Genomic DNA, 19,106 nt, shown 5'->3' with positions numbered 1-19,106 from the left:
ATTTCCAGATAAAAGCAAACTCTTTTAAAGTAAAGAATGATCATAAGCCAGTGAGTTATACCAGAGAAAATGAAAAGCGTCAGGGGAAAGATAATTTAAAACATGCTTAAATAAACAGGTGGTCTGTTACATGATCCAGTAGATTTAAAAAATGTCTAGTCTTCCAGCCCATCCTTCTTGTCTGCTCAAGGACTTAACCTGTTCTAGGGATGTGGAAGACTCAATGACTAAGACACTGGCTGAGGCTTTGCTCTTTGTGCTGCACAAAGACATAACAAATGTGTTGTTCAAGGAGGGCCACTTTTTAAAGGATATGCAGATGCCTCTGTGGGGCTGACTGTGTTCTGCCTCATGTATGGGGGCAGGCTGGATGGACGGAAGAGGGACTGAAAGAGGAGCTCCCAAAGCTCGTTTTGACACTGGCTGGTCTTCAGGCAGAGAGCTCTGTACTCAAAGGGCCCCTCTTTGGCCCCTACAGAGAGGGAAAAGAATTGAGAACAAAAGGGAACAAGCCAAAGATTCTTTTTTTTTTTTTTGGCCCATCACTGAACTGCATTTATTTGGTTTCAGCTGACCATAAATAATACAAAGGGTGTGAGACACAACCGGAGCTTTAGATTTGATGAGATCCACCTCCCCCATGTGGAATGCTGAGGCTGCTGCTGTTGCTGCTGTCTCAAATCTCCCGAGGAAGGAGAATTAGTTGCTTTCAACTTTAGGTTTACCAAATTTATGATAAAGTTATTTTAATTGAGCTATTTATTTGATAGATAATAAAAACAGCTAGCATTCATACAGTGTCTACTATGTGCCAGGGACTGTGCTAAGTGTTTTACAGTTATTTCATTTGAACCTCACATACAACCCTGGAAAATAGGTACTACTGTTATACCCATTTTACAACAGAGGAAACTGAGGCAACCAGAAATTAAATGACTTGCCCAGGGTCTGAGTGTCTGAGGCTACATTTGAATTTAGGTTTTCCTGATTCCAAGCTTAACACTATGTCATATAGCTTCCAAGAAATCTCTATTACATTTGAAGCCAAAAACTTGAGTTAAAGCAGCTGCTAAAATTTGACTATCATAAATGAGACTTAAAAACATTTACTTTAACTTGATCAAAAACCACTTTTCTCCTCAAATATATTAAAGCTAACTAAGACTTTTTTTTTTCGGTAAATATGAACATGTAATGAAACTTAAAAGACCTTCAAAGGCTGGTAGACATTTTAACTCCTCTTTCACCATCTACCCTAACTCACACTGCTCAATGTGAGTAAATAACTAATAACAACTGAAACTAAAAGACAAGTGTGCTTCTCACAAGCTCCATCTTGTATCTTTGTGCTCTTCTTTGGGCCCTGTGGACAGGGCTGAGCCATGTGACTTTTCAGTACTCTAGGCAACTCTCCAGGACTTTAGGTCACAGATAAGTTTTCTCCCCAAGGAATTTCCAGTACCTGTGAAAATACATGTCTATCCTCCCTCCCCAACCAAATCACAAGGTAATCCAATTAATATCAGAAGTCATTTAACTTAGCTTCCTAGGAGTATCTTTAAATCATTCTAGATAACTGGGGTATGACCTTGGGCAAATGACCTAAAATCTGTCTCAGCCTCAGTTCCCTCACCTGTAAGATCCCCTCTAGCTTGAAATCTATGATTCTTGGTTGTCTTCCCTATTTAAAGATATCCAGGGAAAAGAGTCTAAAAACCTGTTCTGAGTAACCAATATAGAACTGAAGGAGATTTATATAGTTTAAAATGATCTCTATTTTGAGATGACAAATTTAATTGTGCCGTTTACATAACCTGACCTTCCAGAAATCCTACTGGCATAGAAAAGAAGCCTTACCTAGGGTAAGCGTTACCGAAGATAAATCCCAACAGCTGGACTCGAGCCAAGTAGCCCAGGAGTGGGTACACAGTCATCATTTGGAACAGCAGAAATATCCTTCCAATGAATGACAAGATGTCACTGCTCGGGAAGTTGTCTAAAAAATTCTAATCCAAGAACATTAGTAAGAAAATATCAAAACAAGTTTTGACAAATAAATTCTAAACACATGAAAGGGTAAGACTTGTTTTTCAGTGTAAGTACTCAGAGTAGTAAAGGCATATCAGACTTTGGTCTATCTAGTCCAATACTCACTCATTTTACCATTCCCCTCATGTGATCTATGGAAGCTTCTGCTGTACACTATCACCAAGCGGAAAGGTGGCATTTTCCTACTTCCTGTTTCCATTCTTGTCTCCCCAAAATGGCTTGATATTTGGAAAATCTGTCACACAATTGCTCTTTATTCCTTTCTCTGAAATACACATGCTATACATATGCAGTTGGGAGAACTAGATAAAAGATTGTATAATGGAGCCAGTTAGCTCATCAGAAATGAAAAATTTCCAGTAAATTTTCTGTTTCTAAGAAAGAGATTCTATAGCCAAAGGGAAGAAAACTACCAAAGCTGCTATCAAAACTGTAATTTAATTTTTGCCCCCTGACTGAACCCATGATTTCACTGGCACAGGGAAGCCCTGGTGAGAAAACTCCCCCTACCAACTCAGACCTATGACTATTGTCAATTTACAGTCTGAGAAAGTTGTCTGGGGCATTGAGAGGTTAATTAACTTATCATCCCTGGTCACGTAGCCAGGCTGGTTTGGATGTCATACTATACAGTTCTTACATTTTACTCTATTTCCTCTATAAAGCAAATAACAAAGTCACCAATTTTGTGATAATCATCTCTTGTTGATCCCTTGGAGGTGGGCTTCCTTCTCCATCATGCTATTAAAATCACTTTCTCCAATGACCCAACTGCCAAACCTTCCTTGCCACCAAATTTCTCAAGCCTCATCCTCTTTTACTTTTCTGAAGTATTTGGTATCACTTACTGTCCCTTTAAATTCAACTAAATAGTTATTTTTTGTTATTATTGTTGCACTTAACAGTATTTAATTTTTTCCAATTACATGTAAAGATGGCTTTCAACATCCATTTTTTTGGTTCTTAGGCACTTAAAATTTTTTAAAATTTTATTTACTTGCAATTAAATAGTTATTAAATATTTTCTAGAGCAAGGTCTGGCGCTAGACATTTGGGGCACAAAGATAAAGAATGACATGATATTTGCCTCCAAGGAGCTCCTATACTGTTGGGAAGCGGGGATAAGTCATGTACGTCCAAGTATAATTTCTTTTTCTTTTTTTTTTTTTTACCATTCTATTATTTTAATTTATTTGTTTTCAGTTTTCTACAATCACTTTCTTAAGTCTTAGATTTTTTTTCCCTCCCTCCCTGAGATGCCATGCAATCTTATATGGGTTCTACACATACATTTTTATTAAATACATTTTCACATCAGTCACGTTGCATGGAAGAATTAAAAAGAATAGGAGAAACCATGAGGAAAACCCAAACAAAACAAAATATAACACAGGAGAAAATATTCTGCTTCATTCTGCTTTCCAATTCCATAGTTCTTTCTCTGGATGTAGATGGCATTTTGCCTCAAGAGTTCTTTGGGAATGTTTTAGGTCCTTGCATTGCTGTGAAGGGCTAAGTCTACCAGAAACATTCCTTGCACACTGCGGTTGTTACTGTGTACAGTGTTCTCCTGGTTCTGCTCCTTTCACTCAGTATCAGATCATCTAAGTCCTTCCAGGCCTCTCTGAAGTCTTCCTGTTCATCATTTCTTATAGCACAGTAATATTCCATTACATTCATATACCACAATTTATTCAGCCATTCCCCAATTGATGGGCATCCCCTCAATTTCCAGCTTTTAGCCACAACAAAGAGAGCTGCTTTTGTACTTTTGTACATGTGGCCAAGTATAACTTCAAGATAAATTGTGATGGGAGAAAAAAAGATGAGATCCTGTGGAAGTTATGTATGAAAATCTCTCAAGGAGGAAGAGAAGGTTTTAAGGGGGAGTTCTCTCATTTAATATTCTCCTCTCTTGCCTTCTGTGAAGCTTCTCTCTCCTAATGCTCTTCTTGTCTAACAGATCCCTTTCAGCCTCTTTTCATCATTTACCTCCTTTCTTCTACTCTCTAAGCATGGAAGTCCCTCAAGTGTCTGTCCCAGGCCTGCTCTGCTTTCTCTTGGCAATGAAAAGATCATAGATTTAAAGCTGCAAAGGGAGCTGATGTGATAACCAAATGAAATAATTCCTGAGTTCACTTGTGAGCTGTGCGACCCTGTGCAAATCACTTAACTCTGTTTGCCTCAGGAGGTCACCAAACCTTTTTCTGTAAAGGACTGGAAAATAAATATTTTATTTTATCATGAGGCATGAATCATTGCCTCACGAAATCATGAGGCAAAATCGAGGATTATGTAGGTACTTAAACAACAAGAGAAAAACAAATTTCTGCCAATCTTTCTATCATTAAAATTGATTGCACATATTCATCTGTTAATGCTGATAGTGTTTGAAAATGTCTTTCCCAGATAGCTGTAATAGTTATTATTATCCTTATGTTTACAGAGGAAGACACTGAGGCAAACAGGATGAATGGCTTGCCCAAAGTTACACAGCTGAAGTCTGAGGTCAAATTTGAACTCGGGTCTTCCTGACTCCAGCCTATAGCTCTAGCTCTATCTACTGTACCAATGAGATGCTTCTGGTAAAATACAGGGACAGGATACACACTCAGCCTGGCATTAAGGTCTTGTACAAACTGAATTGTTACTGTTCCTTTTCACATTATTCCCCTTAGTGAGTTACATATTGTAACCCAACTGGACTATTTGCCATTTCCTTTTCTGAAACCTGAATCCTCTCCCTTTTCGTGCAGTATACTTCAAATGTGGAACCCATATTCTTGCTAGGTGAAGGTCTCTTCCTCCAAAGCCCAGGTCAAGTTTCATCTCTTCCCTTAAGCGTTTCTACACCACCTTCTCTTCTATGACACCAGCTCCAAATTAAAAGTGGTTTTTCCCTCCCTGATTTTTCTTTGAGCGTTTTGAACAGATCTTATCACATTCTTCCTTGAATCAAACCAAGTAATTTGTGATCATGTTGTATAACCCTCAACCTCCCTCAGGGCAGAGACTGATGACCAAGCACAGTACCTCCTACATGGGAAAGACTTAGTAGCATCTGTTAAATTGGAGAAATCATAACTTTCTGGAATTCTTTTGTAAGAAATCACCAGTGGATTTTACCACATACCAACAGAAGATCTGTTTCTGAAACTTAGTAGGCCATTATTTGTGAAATTCAACTTACCCCCAAACAACTTCCAATCCATTTAAATGTGTGAGAGGCAAAATAATTCTCAGGACCTTTCATACAATACACATTTTTATAACATTTTAAGGTTTACAAAATGCTTTCCTTAAGGGTAAGAATTATAATTCCCACTTTACAGATGAAGAAAGAAAGGCTGAGAGGTAAAATCCCTTGCTTATAGCCACATATCTAGAGCCAGAGCTGGGATTTTAATCCAGGTTTCCTGTCTCAAAATCTAGCACTCACTCTACCTACACTATGCTTCCTCTCAAGAGAATTATGAAGCATATTAAAAGCTCCTTTTTAGTTCAACTGAAAATATTATGAAATAACTATTTCTCCAGTCTAACATCCTTTCCAGATTTAGTTGAAGGAAGGAGACTTTATCAGTAATTTAGTCAAGCTTCTCAGGAAACAACGTCCTCAGCTAAAATTATTTACTACTAAAATCCGCTTATGCTGACCCCTCCCTGTTTTGTTTTGTTTTTTAAAGGAAAGTGTGTAAAAGATCAAGGAGCAGAGTTAAGGTCTCAGAAACTAGATTAAGGGTGGTAACCAGTTTTAGAAGAAAATACCCCAATTCTAGCTAAGATCTTTCACCTCTTCTTCTGCAGCGATAAAGGAATTGGTCAGACTGGGGAGGTCTTTTGACCAGCTTTGGGGCAAAGCAGGGGTCAGGAAGAGAGCTCTTGAAGGAAATGGTCTTAAAGGGATTGCATGATTTTAGGGACATGATTTTCCAAGATTAAGTAACTATTGTTTGGGATTGATGAAATGAAATATTAACTTATACCTAACCCTGAGTTGTGTAACTACATTTTCCATATTGTGAAATTTTCCTTATTCAAGATTACTGTGGCTAGTAACAAACACTTATTAACCACTTACTATGTCCCAGGCAGTGGCAGCTAGGTGGATATAGTGCCAGCCCTGGAGTCAGGATGACTCATCTTCCTGAGTTCAAATCTGGCCTCAGATACTTAGGAGCTGTGTGACCCTGGGTAAGTCACATAACCCTATTTGCCTCATTTTCCTTATTTATAAAAGGAGCTGGAGAAGGAAATGGCAAACCACTACAGTACTTTTACCAAGAAAACCCCAAATGGGGTCATAAAGAGTCAGATATGACTGAAAACACCTGGGAAGATGGTGATGTCCTTGACAATAATAGAATAAATGGGTAGAGGGAGGGTTTGGGAGGAAAGCTAATGAGTTATGTTTGGGTATATTGCGTTTGAGATGTCTTCAGGACATTCAGTTGGAGATACCTAATAGGCAGTTGTTGACATACGAATGTATGTCAGGAAAGATTTGGGTTGGATAATTATCTGCAGAGAGGTAACTGAAATGGGATAGTACAGAATAGGGGTCAGAAACTTTTTCCTATAAAAGATCAGATAATAATTTATGTTAGCTTTTGTAGGTTTTTATGCAGATACTCATATAACAAGAAAAAAACAAATTTCCACCAATTTTTCTTGCCAAAATTAATAACAATAATAATGTGTAATTTTCTGTAATACAGTTCTACTAATGAGAAGAAAAGAATTCTATTTTTGGAGGGAGCTAACATTTCATTTCTTTGGGATCCAAAGTCAGTGTTCTCTAGCATTAAAATTGATTACACATGTTCTATTAATGCTGATCATATTTCACACTTATAAAAATGTCTGTCACAGTAGATAGTAAATGTGAAATCACAAGCATATGATTTTTTTTAAAAATAAGTATTTATTGATGTCTTTTATTTTTCACGTCATCATAGTTTTCCCTGTATCTCCCCCACCTAGAGAGCTATCCCTCAAAACAAAAAGTATTTTTAAAAGAAAAGAAAAAGAAGTAGAGGAAAAAATCAGCACAACTAATTAGTACATAGAAGAAGCTAAAATGCATGGGCAATGTGCTACACTTGTGAGCCTCTCACCTCCATGAATCAGGGGTGGGTTGGGGGTGGTCTCTCATATTTCTTCTTTTGAGTCAGAGTGTATAATTTAAATTGAGCCAAAAGCATAATAGTCTTAAACAATTCTACTTACTCTGGACACATTTCTTAGGTTTCTGTAATCAAACACTCACCATCGGTAGGTAGATGGCTGTCCTTGCTTGGCTAACAAATGAGCCACTCAGAAACTTACACTGGTTGCAACAACATCTTTTTCAATTTTTATTTTTGTCAAATTCTGCCTTGATGAGACATCCCATTTTAGACTGTAGTTTTCCTGACTATTGTTCTCCTGTGAGCTGGAATACTGTGATGAATGTGATTTAGTCTGGCAATGTTGATGTATTTTGAATTCACAGCTATACTGTCACTGCATTATAAGCTCAATGCTCTGACATCTAATTTGAAAACAAAATAATCCACACTACACTGTGCCTTAAAAGCATGACAGTCAAAGTTTACTTTTTTTCTTGTTTTGACATGATGACTATGCACTGGAGATTAAAAAAAAAAAAGGTCTGGCACAATGCATAGCATGCAAAACACTGGAGTTCTAACCCCATCACTGCATTTTGTAGTGTGCCTAGCAGCAGTGCCAAGTGATGAGATCCCCACATCTGGTCTCTGTCACAACTACTTAACTCTGCTGTGTAGAGTAAAAACAGCCACAGACAATGTAGACAAAGGAGGCTGACTGTGTTCTAATGAAACTTTTCTTATGGACACTGGAAATGTGAATTTCACATAACTTTTGCATGTCACAAAATAGTATTCATCTTTTCATTTTTTCAACCGATCAAAAAAATGTAAAAAGCACTTTAAGATCACAGGCCACATAAAAAGAGGCAGTGGGCCAGATCTGAGCAGCGTGCCAGTTTGCCAATCCCTGGGATAGAGAGAGAGAAGGCCCAGGATGGAGCCCTGACAGATCCTCACAGTGAGTGAGTGTGACCTGGAGGAAGATTCAGCAAAGGAGAGTGAGAAGAAGAGTTAAGACTGAAAGGAGGGCAGAGAAGAGAGAGCCATGTCACAGAAACCTTAGAAGGAGAGAGAGCATCTAGGATAAGAGGGGGAGTAACAGCGTTAAAGGCTGCAGACAAGATAAACAGGATGATGCCTGAGAAAAGGCCATTAGGTTTGGTGATTAAAAAAGTATTAATATGGTAGGGGCAGTTTCAGGTGAATGACAAAGTCAGAAGTCTTCCAAACTGTGGAGGGTTTTAGAAGAGAGTAAAAGGAAAGGAAGTGGAGGCACCCAACACACACAGATTTTTCAAGGAGTTTAGCCATGGAAGGGAGAAGATTCAGCGTATAGCCAGTGAGGATGAATGGACCAAAGGTTTGAAGGATGGGGGAGACATGGGCATATTTGGAGGCAGCAAGTAGGGAAAAACTGAAGATTAGTGAAAGCATACAGATGATAAAAGGGGCAAAGTGCTGGAGAAGAGGGGATAGAAAGGGATTATGGGTGCACATAGTAGGTGCCCTGGGTGGGAGAAGGGCCACATCTCTATGTAGGACAACAGTGAAGGAGAAGAAAGTGTAGAAAACAGGTAAGTGATGTGAGACAAGGAGGGAAGAAGAAGAGGGAGCACTTGGTGAATGGTCTCATTATTTTATTGAAACACAAGAAGGTGGGGGGACAGGTTGCTATGGGAGATTTGAGGAGGAAAGAAAAGGTCTAAAGTAGTTGCTATGATGAGTGGGTTAGGGAGTCCATTAGGAGTGGGACAGGGAGTTCATTATTGCCTTGATGCAGTGAGGACCCACACAAATCTGTAGTGGACCTAGACAGCATAGTCTTATAATTTTTTTCCAGCTCTGTTCAACAGTACATGAATAGGAATGAAAGAGGCAGATAGGAGGAGTAATACAAGGTTAGGCTTGGGAAAGCATAACTGACTGCAAATTTAGGGGGCAAGGGATTCAAGTAGAAAGGACAATGGTGAATTTATCTGGTCCATCAAGGGGCCAAGAGAGGGATTAGTGGAGAATGTAGCCAGTGCAGGGGTGATAGCCAGGGAAAGAACTGCAAGGTGGAGGGACCAAAGGTCATGGTGAGGAAAGAGAAGAGTTAGGGGTCATAAAGCAAAGGGAAGGAAGCAACTATTAAAGACTATGATCAGATAAAGGAATTTCAGAGTTCATGACCATGGAAGTAGAACACTTGCTTATGCTAGAAAGATCAAAAGTAAGTTCAGCTTTGGAGCATGTCATGGGAACTGAGAAGTTGGGGTGTATGGGGGGAGTATCAAGATGTATGTGGAAGACTCCTATAAATGTTTCTTCAAAAATTTCATGAGCAAGAATGATGTCCAAGGGCCTGAGCAGACTCTCAGTTGGGCCACCCATCCGTTAAGAACAAATGTTTGAATTTAGAATGAAAACTTTCTGGCAGGCTTGTGGCTATGATGCAGAACATCATATGATATTTTTCCTTTGACAGTTAAATGGTGTCTTCTGACTCAGATTCCAATGCATAATAGGCTAAGCCATCAGTGGGCTAGGACTGTTCCTGTTCAAAAGATTTCCACTGCCAAACAAACAGAGGTGAGACCTTTACAGCCTTACAGGAAGTATTTTGGTTCAGGGCTGCCTAGCTTTGCTGACTCTTCATTTAGACTCATGGAATCTGACCATTTGAGAAGAAGGCCAAGTCTGCCAGACACACTAAGAGATATTTGTGAATATTGTCCACGTCTGTGTTTCTAGCCACCTTACGTGTTCCAGTCTTGAGCTTGTAAATCCTTCCTTTAATGGTCCTAAATCACCTCCCTGATTTAGGACTGAGCCAACTTTAGCTATGGACCTCAGAGCATATTGAGTCCTCTCTGTCTGAGGTCAAATTCTCAAGACAGTAACAAGTCTTACCTCGAGAAGGACAAGATCAGACCATTTCTCTTGGGGCTGGAGGCTGGCATAAATCTTTCCCAACAAGGAAGGAATATACTTAATACTACCTTTTACAGGAAACACTCCATAACGCCTCTTAAGTCTAGGGCTTTCCCTCTTTATCCTGTACATAGCTTGTTTTGTATATATTTGTTTGCACATGATCTCCCCCCATTAGACTGTACTGTCCTTGATGGCAGGGACTATCTTTTTCCTCTTTGTATCCCTAGCACTCGGCACAGTGTCTGGCCCACAGCAGGCTGTTTGTTCTTCATTTTTGAAAAGGACCACGGACATCACAGGGTGGCACCTTGACTAGTTCCTGAGTTGGATTTAAGTGAGGCAGAGCTGCACCAAGTTTTCATCCTCACTCTCAAGTCCGGGGGCAAGACAAAAGTCAGTATGACTGGTGGTGGCCCACGATGCAGTGTCAGAGAAATTACTATTAAATAACTAACTGTTCCTATTGGGGAGACACAGGATTTATCCCTCTCTGAAACCTTAATCTCTACTAGGCCAAACCAGCATCTAAAAGACATTGCAGATAAAGAGACTGGATTAACTTTCTCCGGGATCTTGTTCAGACTCCACCCAAGCAGGGAAGCTCAAAGCATTCTACTCAGATTTGGGTGGGGATAAGTCTTTGATTAGATTGCCCAAGACTGGGGGTAGTTTGGAAGTAATCAAAAGTCATATCCCTCAGCCCTTCGTTAGAATACCTCTCGTTATAATGTTCTCCACCGTTCATATTAACTGTTAACCTCCCAGAGTTGATTCTCTCCCCTCAGGAACACCCAATCCTCCAAGGGCACATAAGTACCGAGTGAGTTCCATGACTTGTTTCATTCTAAGACAGACTGCCAAATAATATTCTAGGATTATTAATGAAATGATTAATTATCCAGAAACTATGTCTCTCAAACATTTTATACATCACAGGTGGATAACCTTGGTGTCTTTGAGGTCTGACTGACCAAGCTCTAACTGCTCCACAACACCTGCTTCAGCAGCCTTCATAGCTGTTGGAATACCCTTTTCATCCACCCATTCAGGCATGTAATAAATGTTTACTGATTGATACTTAAAGGGATTGTCAGATTTGCATGGTATTAGCAGCTTTGGAACTTCTGCTGTTATGTCAGTAAACATTCATTAAGCGCCTTATATGTGCCAGGCATTGTGCTAAGAGCTGAGGATGCAAAAAGAGACAAAAGACAGACCTTATAACTAAACAAATATATGAACAATAAAGTTACATGCAGGATAAAGAGGAACAATCAACAGAGGGAAGGCACTGGACTAAAGAAGGACTAGGGAAGGGTTTCTGTAGAAGGTGGGATTTTAGGTGGGATTTAAGGGAACACAGAGAAGTCAAAAGCCAAGAATGAAGGAGGGAGAGCATTCCAGGCATACGGAGACAGCCAGAGAAAATGCCTGGAGCAGAGAGATGGAGTGTCTTGTTGGTGGGGTCCCTGGATCAAAAAGTTTATGTTGGAAAGTAAGGTGCAAGAAGAATGGAAAGCTTTGCCAAGGTTATGAAGGGCTTTGAATGCCAAATGGCCATTTTGTATTTGCTTCTGAAGGTAACTGGAAGCTACTGGAGTTTAATGAGTAGGGAGGCAACAAGCTCAGACCTGTGTTTTAGGGAAAACCACTTTAGTTGCTGAATGGAATGAAAGGGGGAAAGATCTGAGGGGGCAGACCCATCAGTGGTCTCTTGCAATAGACTAGGGTGATGTGAGAGGCAGAGGAAAGAGGTCTTAATGCAAAGGTTTTGAATATGTTTTAGTAACTGCCTCTAAATTCTCAAGCTGGACTACAGCTTTCACATGTAGAACTACTTTAATGGCTGTAAAGAAACTTTTATATCATGGTTTCCCTACTGGGGGGACTCTCAGACAATGGAAGGACCTACTTTATAGACCAGGCCATCAAGGATGCTTGCTGTAAGTGTTCCTCTAACCCTTAAACTGAATGTGTCTATCACCTACAGGACTTAGGCAAGGTAGAAAGAACAATGGTGTGTGTGAAAATTCAAACTTATAAAATTTAAAATCAATTAATTATTTAATAGATTTATATTAATATATTAGATATATTTTAATATTTAATCAATGTAAACTAAATAAATTAAATAGTTAAATAAATTGATGAGTAAATTAAATAAATCAAATAACTGATAATAAAATAAATATAATTAATTTATTCAATTAATTAATAAATTTAAAATTTAAAAATAATTTTAAAATTTTACATTTAAAAAATTAAAAATTTTCAGATGAGTTACAGGCACCATCACCTCCTGTTCTTTCTATAGCTCTGATAATTACAAGGTACAGCACTGTATGGTTTCTATTGGAAGACTCATGTGATTAGATTTATCAGGCCCTATTAAGTATACTAAGGAGAAACTACTAGAAAGGGCACTGCTTTGACAAGTAGATCTACTGCCCTGGAAATAAAGTGGAAAGACCATGTCACGTACTCTTAACAACTACCAGTGCCAAGAAAAGCTCTGAGGTCGTGAACACGTGTCATTCAGCATAAAGTGGGTCAAGCCAGACAATCTGTGTACCATGATCTAAGGACAGACCCTTTTGACTCAGAATTATCAGGAAAAAATGTTTCCCAGAAACAACTTCATGCAATATATTGCTTAATTCAGGAAGATGGAATAAGATCCTGGCTATCTACATGGATACTAACATGCAGGCCCTGAACTTTTGCTCTTCTGATACACAGTTTTTTTAGTGTTCATGGACTCTTAGAATGTCCAGATTCTTTTGAAAGGAATTCAGGTGTGAAATTTAAGATAAAACTAAAAGTCTCAATCTAGGTGGTCTATGTAAAATTATTGAAAATAATATCTCCTGGGGGCTACAAAGACGCTACTCTTGAGATCCAAGTACCCATTTCTAAGGGTAGACACTTTTGCCAGTTACTACTGTTTAAAACAACAGCTCTGGAAACTGTGTGGGTAAAAAAAAAAATGATTTTTAAAAAAGAAATGATCACCACCCTTCATTCTTTCTAACAGGTTTGTTCTGTCTTCTTCATTCCTTCTCCCTTTTACTGCAGTATGGTTGATTGATGCTGGGTACTTGCAGACAGGTGATGAGGTGGATAAAACGCTGGGCCTGGAGTTAGGAAGATCTGAATTCAAATCGCCTCGGACACTTACTAGCTATTGTTATGCTATTATGTGAACTGATATAAAAAGAAATATGGTTTTGGGATTTGCACAAAAACACTCTCAGTCAGTTAACAGAAAAAAGAACAGGTAAGTAAGACAGTAGGATATTGTGCACTGACACAGTAGAGGCCTGAAGTTCAGATAAAAGACAATGAAAAATGGATAAAAATGTTCTTTAAAGTAAAGCATTTAAAAATCAATTTCTGATTCATAGAATAAAAATTCCCTTAAGCAGGGACCAATACAAGGCCTTCATTTTTTGTCAGAAGTCAGGCCAACTTAAAAAAAAAAGCAAAAAAACAAACAAACCAATAAGTCCAGGTTTGTTGTAGGTGGAAGTTTTTTAGATTCCACTGAAAAAAGAAGAGAACAGCTAAGACAGCTGAGTTATTACGTCTGTGGAGTTGTGAACTACCCTGGAGAAAGGCTGGCTTCCTCCCTCAGGGAGCGGAGGTGATTTTGAGATTTCTCATGATTTTCAAGCTTAATGTCAGATACACTAGTATTCTCATGGATCTGGAAAAGTAGCTGTATTTATGCAGCAAGATTTAGAATTGAGCAATTTAAAATGTGGATTTTTACTGAGTTTAATAAATTAGGGGCAATTATTTATCTACAGTTGATCTGTGTTCTGGATACTGAGCGCTGATACTGTTGCTATAAGATTAAAAGTGATAATTATTCTCTAATGATTTCTGAATGCCATGGGCATAGAATACCAAAAATACAATTCAGATTAATGGAAGCTTTTTTCCCCCACAGATGATTTAAAATGCTGTATTAATGCTGCATTTGTCAATTTGTTTTTGTGTTTTATATATTAAGTTAATGAGACTTTTATATTAGTGCTGTTTTTAAGTTTCTTGCATTTTAATCTTGGTAACTATATTTTATTTTACAATTTGGGGGACTATCTAGAGTTTGATATATTTGTGATGTTAGATGGTGAGATCCTCTTCTACCTGAGTGCTGCCTGATTTATGAATGAGATAAGTTCCACATTAATGACACTTGTATGGAAGACAGCATTCTTTTGTTGGAGACTGTCTCAGGTATTCAAACGTGCATGCTCTGGCTTATCAAGCAGTCATCTTTGATTTGGCAAACATTTCAGCAGATTTGGGGAAGTAGAAAACACTATCAGCATAATGTGAAAGCATCTTACAAGAAGTCTGAATGTTTAGAATATAAATGAAGTGGGAAATAGTGTCTGCACTTATCTACTCTGTGATGTGTAGAAATCTAGGCCACACTACCACACCCTATCCAAACGATATCCATCTTATCTTCGTTACTGTGAAAGCTGCATCCACTGATGTTTATAACAAGCCCTAACCAAGTCCCAGCCAACTGCCTGCAGGACCCTTCCTGAGCCAAGAGAGTAGTCTTTTATAGACTGTGTCATTACAATCCAAGACTGTCCTGGAACCTGCCAGGCACTTTACAAAAAGAAGATCGAGGCTTTCCTCCAACCCTTCAGAACAATTATTACTTTAATCTTATTTTGTTTTCAGCTTCAATTAGCCAATCTAGAAGACCTTGCTATTGGACAGGACCAGCCATTTGAGCCTAAAGTATCCCTTCATTAACTTGCTCCCATACTTAATATGATAGAAGTATACAAAAAGCAAAGGGGGAAGATTGGTGTTAATTGGTTTTGCTGCAGTCTAAAAAATAATAATAAAAATATTTCAGTTCAAGTGAGAATTTTACATATATATGTAATTCTTAATACATATATGAAAATTTTTACTTGAACTTAAAAAAGGTTTAATATGCTCCCACAAGAAGAAACATGAATGATATTGGTAAGTAGGGGCACAACTGTGGGGCAGGTAGGAAAGCATCTACAAATATTCTTTTAGCTTACTGCTTCACATTGATAAACATGTAGACACCTCATATGCTCCCACATTATCCCCCATACCCACCACCCACCATGTTTTAGGCTCACACTAATTACTTACATCTTGAATACCCCACCCCTCATTTGCATTTATTAAAATCTTACCCACATATTAAGAACCAAAGCAAATGCCATCTCCTCCATGAAGCCTGCTACGACTTCTACTAGTAACATCTTCTGCTTTGCTTGGCTGTCACAAAGTACTCAGTTTGTACCTCCCATGAAATTTCCATGCATTACTCTGTATTATTATTTGTGTATGTGCTCTATCTTTAGGAAGCTGTGACTTCCTTGAGGGGAAGGGCCTAGTCTCATTTAACCTTTCTATCTCCCTTGGTGTTCAGTACAATTATCTGCACAGAGCAAGAACTAAATAAATGTTTTCGGTCTATAGCACTACCTACCTGTCAATGGTGATATAGACCGCTACTAGGCTTATTCTTTGGGAAAGACTGGGCCAGGGACGGGAATCTGTTTTCTCTGGAAGTGTTACAGAATTTGTGTAGTTCCTTGGGAAAAGAAACATTCCACAACATGCAGTATAGAGGGCGGAGCCAAGATGGCGGAGTAGAAAGACACACATATGCTAGCTCCGAACCCACAGCCCATAAAATATCTGTAAAAAAGAACTCCCAACAAATTCTGGAGCAGCAGAAGCCACAGAACAATGGAGCGGAGAAGATTTCTGTTCCAGAGAGCCCTGAAAACCTCTCGCAAAAGGTCCTTCGCACTGCGGACCCAGAGCGGAGCCCAGCCCTGCCTTGGCTGCGCAGCACCAAGAGGAGCAGATCCGAGCAGGTTTCAGGGACAGAATCTCCAGTGGCCGCGTGGGTCCCTCCACCCATGGGCCCCAAAGGTTGGTGAGAGGGTCTTCTTGGCTTGGCGAGAGGGGAGTGGGGTGCCCCCATAACTCAGGCCCCCTTGGGAGGCAGCAGCAGAGGTGGGAGCAGACAGGGGCTCCCCAAGCAGGCAGGAGCCAGGATCCATTGTTGAAGATCTCTGCATAAACCTCCTGAGGGAACTGAGCCTCGTGAGGCAGCCCTGCCCCCACCTGAGCACCTGAACTTAATCTCACACTGAATAGCAGCCCAGCCCCGCCCCGCCCAAAGCCCTGAAGCTGGGAAGCAGCATTTGAATCTCAGACCCCAAGAGCTGGCTGGGCGGATCTGGAGGCAAGGTGGGGGTGGAAAGAAAACTCAGAAGTCAAGTCACTGGCTGGGAAAATGCCCAGAAAAGGGTAAAAAAATAAGACTATAGAAGGTTATTTTCTTGGTGAACAGGTATTTTCTCCCTTCCTTTCTGATGAGGAAGAACAATGCTTACCATTAGGGAAAGACACAGAAGTCAAGGCTTCTGTATCCCAGCCCACTCAATGGGCTCAGGCCATGGAAGAGCTCAAAAAGGATTTTGAAAATCAAGTTAGAGAGGTGGAGGAAAAACTGGGAAGAGAAATGAGAGACATGGAAGCAAAGCATGAAACACAAGTAAACACCCTGCTAAAGGAGACCCAAAAAAATGCTGAAGAAAATAACACCTTGAAAAATAGGCTAACTCAACTGGCAAAAGAGGTTCAAAAAGCCAATGAGGAGAAGAATGCTTTCAAAAGCAGAATTAGCCAAATGGAAAAGGAGGTTCAAAAGCTCACTGAACAAAATAGTTCTTTAATGACTGAGAAAAACCAAGAAGTTAAAAAACAAAACCAAAAGTTTGAAAAAATAGAAAATAACATGAAACATCTCATTGGAAAAACAACTGACCTGGAGAATAGATCCAGGAGAGACAATTTAAAAATTATGGGCCTACCTGAAAGCCATGATCAAAAAAAGAGCCTAGACATCATCTTTCATGAAATTATCAAGGAAAACTGCCCTGAGATTCTAGAACCAGAGGGCAAAATAAGTATTCAAGGAATCCACAGATCACCGCCTGAAAGAGATCCAAAAAGAGAAACTCCTAGGAACATTGTGGCCAAATTTCAGAGTTCCCAGGTCAAGGAGAAACTATTGCAAGCAGCTAGAAAGAAACAATTCAAGTATTGTGGAAATACAATCAGGATAACACAAGATCTAGCAGCTTCTACATTAAGGGATTGAAGGGCATGGAATAGGATATTCCAGAAGTCAAAGGAACTAGGACTAAAACCAAGAATCACCTATCCAGCAAAAGTGAGCATAATACTTCAGGGGAAAAAATGGTCATTCAATGAAATAGAGGACTTTCAAGCATTCTTGATGAAAAGACCAGAGCTGAAAAGAAAATCTGACTTTCAAACACAAGAATGAAGAGAAGCATGAAAAGGTAAACAGCAAAGAGAAGTCATAAGGGACTTACTAAAGTTGAACTGTTTACATTCCTACATGGAAAGACAATATTTGTAACTCTTGAAACTATTCAGTATCTGGGTACTGGGTAGGATTACACACACACACATGCACACGCACACGCACATACACATAGAGACAGAGTGCACAGAGTGAATTGAAGAGGATGGGATCATATCTTAAAAAAATGAAATCAAGCAGTGAGAGAGAAATATATTGGGAGGAGAAAGGGAGCAATGGAATGGGGCAAATTATCTCTCATAAAGGAGGCAAGCAAAAGACTTATTAGTGGAGGGATAAAGAGGGGAGGTGAGAGAAAAACATGAAGTTTACTCTCATCACATTCCACTAAAGGAAGGAATAAAATGCACACTCATTTTGGTATGAAAACCTATCTTACAATACAGGAAAGTGGGGGAGAAGGGGATAAGCAGGGTGGGGGGGATGGTGGAAGAGAGGGCATGGGGAGGAGGGAGCAATTTGAGGTCGACACTCAGGGGAGGGACAGGATCAAAAGAGTATAAAAGTAATGGGGGACAGGATAGGATGGAGGGAAATATAGTTAGTCTTATACAACACAACTATTATGGAAGTCATTTGCAGAACTACACAGATTTGGCCTATATTGAATTGCTTACCTTCCAAAGGGAAGGGGTGGGGAGGGAGGGATGAAGAGAAGTTGGAACTCAAAGTTTTAGGAACAACTGTCGAGTACTGTTCTTGCCACTAGGAAACAAGAAATACAGGTAAAGGGGTATAGAAAGTTATTTGGCCCTACAGGACAAAAGAGAAGATGGAGACAAGGGCAGGGAGGGATGATAGAAGAGAGGGCAGATTGGTGATAGGGGCAATTAGAATGCTCGGTGTTTTGGGGGGAGGGGACAAAAGGGGAGAAAATTTGGAACCCAAGATTTTGTGAAAATGAATGTTAAAAGTTAAAAAAAAAAACAACAAAAAAACCCCCCAACAACATGCAGTATAAACACTTGCGTATGATGCCTATTTCCTTACCTGCTCAATGCATTCTTTGGATAATGGTGGAGAAGGAAATGAAGCAAAAACCAGGATACCGATGTAGAGGTATGTTAGCATCACCAGGAAGTACGCGATGGACAGATCCCTCACCTGCAAACGCAGAGTCTGGTATATTTATTCTATTAAAACTAGGCTAAGGTTACTTTGAATGAGATAAAAACAACACTACAAGCAAGAACCAAATGAGTCCCCCTCACTTTTCTTCTCTTAACAGCACTCACTCAATTTACCAATTACACAATCAATATATAAAACAGATGGCACAAAGGGAAATTAAAGTGATAGTGCCTATGTTAGTGTGTCTGTCACCTTACCCTGAAAGAATGTCAACAAAATTAAAATTCTTTAATATTGGCCTCCATACTCTTTTTACCAATCATACATAGGTCCATTTTGAGTCCTAAAATTCTAGGATTTCCCAGATACCTATGAGGAAAATATCTCTTGCTAATCACCACTCCCTTAATATGTGTAGTCTCACCCACTGCAATATGATCTCTTTGGGGTCAGGGGCTGCCTTTGCTTTCGCATATGTAATCCCCAGTACTTACTTAGCAAAATGCTTGGCACTTAGT

The 19,106-nt window shown here is 39.4% G+C and overlaps 1 protein-coding gene across 5 annotated transcripts in view; it reads right to left on the bottom strand.

Annotated features, from left to right (window-relative positions):
* The window catches only part of SLC38A9 (solute carrier family 38 member 9), a 104,693-nt gene that overhangs the window by 4,806 nt on the left and 80,781 nt on the right, over positions 1–19,106 (bottom strand). For 4 of the 5 annotated variants that reach the window (XM_072605615.1, XM_072605618.1, XM_072605616.1 and 1 more), the window contains 2 exons: positions 18,508–18,621; positions 1,858–2,006 (listed from right to left, as the gene is read on the bottom strand). In XM_072605615.1, the coding sequence (XP_072461716.1) occupies positions 1,858–2,006; positions 18,508–18,621 (263 nt within the window). Of the gene's footprint in view, positions 1–1,857; positions 2,007–17,937; positions 18,223–18,507; positions 18,622–19,106 lie in introns of those variants that run through there. The other variant, XM_072605619.1, reaches the window with a different exon arrangement.

The sequence above is a fragment of the Notamacropus eugenii genome, chromosome 4 (assembly GCF_028372415.1).
Source record: "Notamacropus eugenii isolate mMacEug1 chromosome 4, mMacEug1.pri_v2, whole genome shotgun sequence".
Taxonomy (NCBI): Eukaryota; Metazoa; Chordata; class Mammalia; order Diprotodontia; family Macropodidae; genus Notamacropus; species Notamacropus eugenii.
Note: the sequence above shows the minus strand (reverse complement) of the source record. Positions and strands in the feature narration are given on the sequence as shown.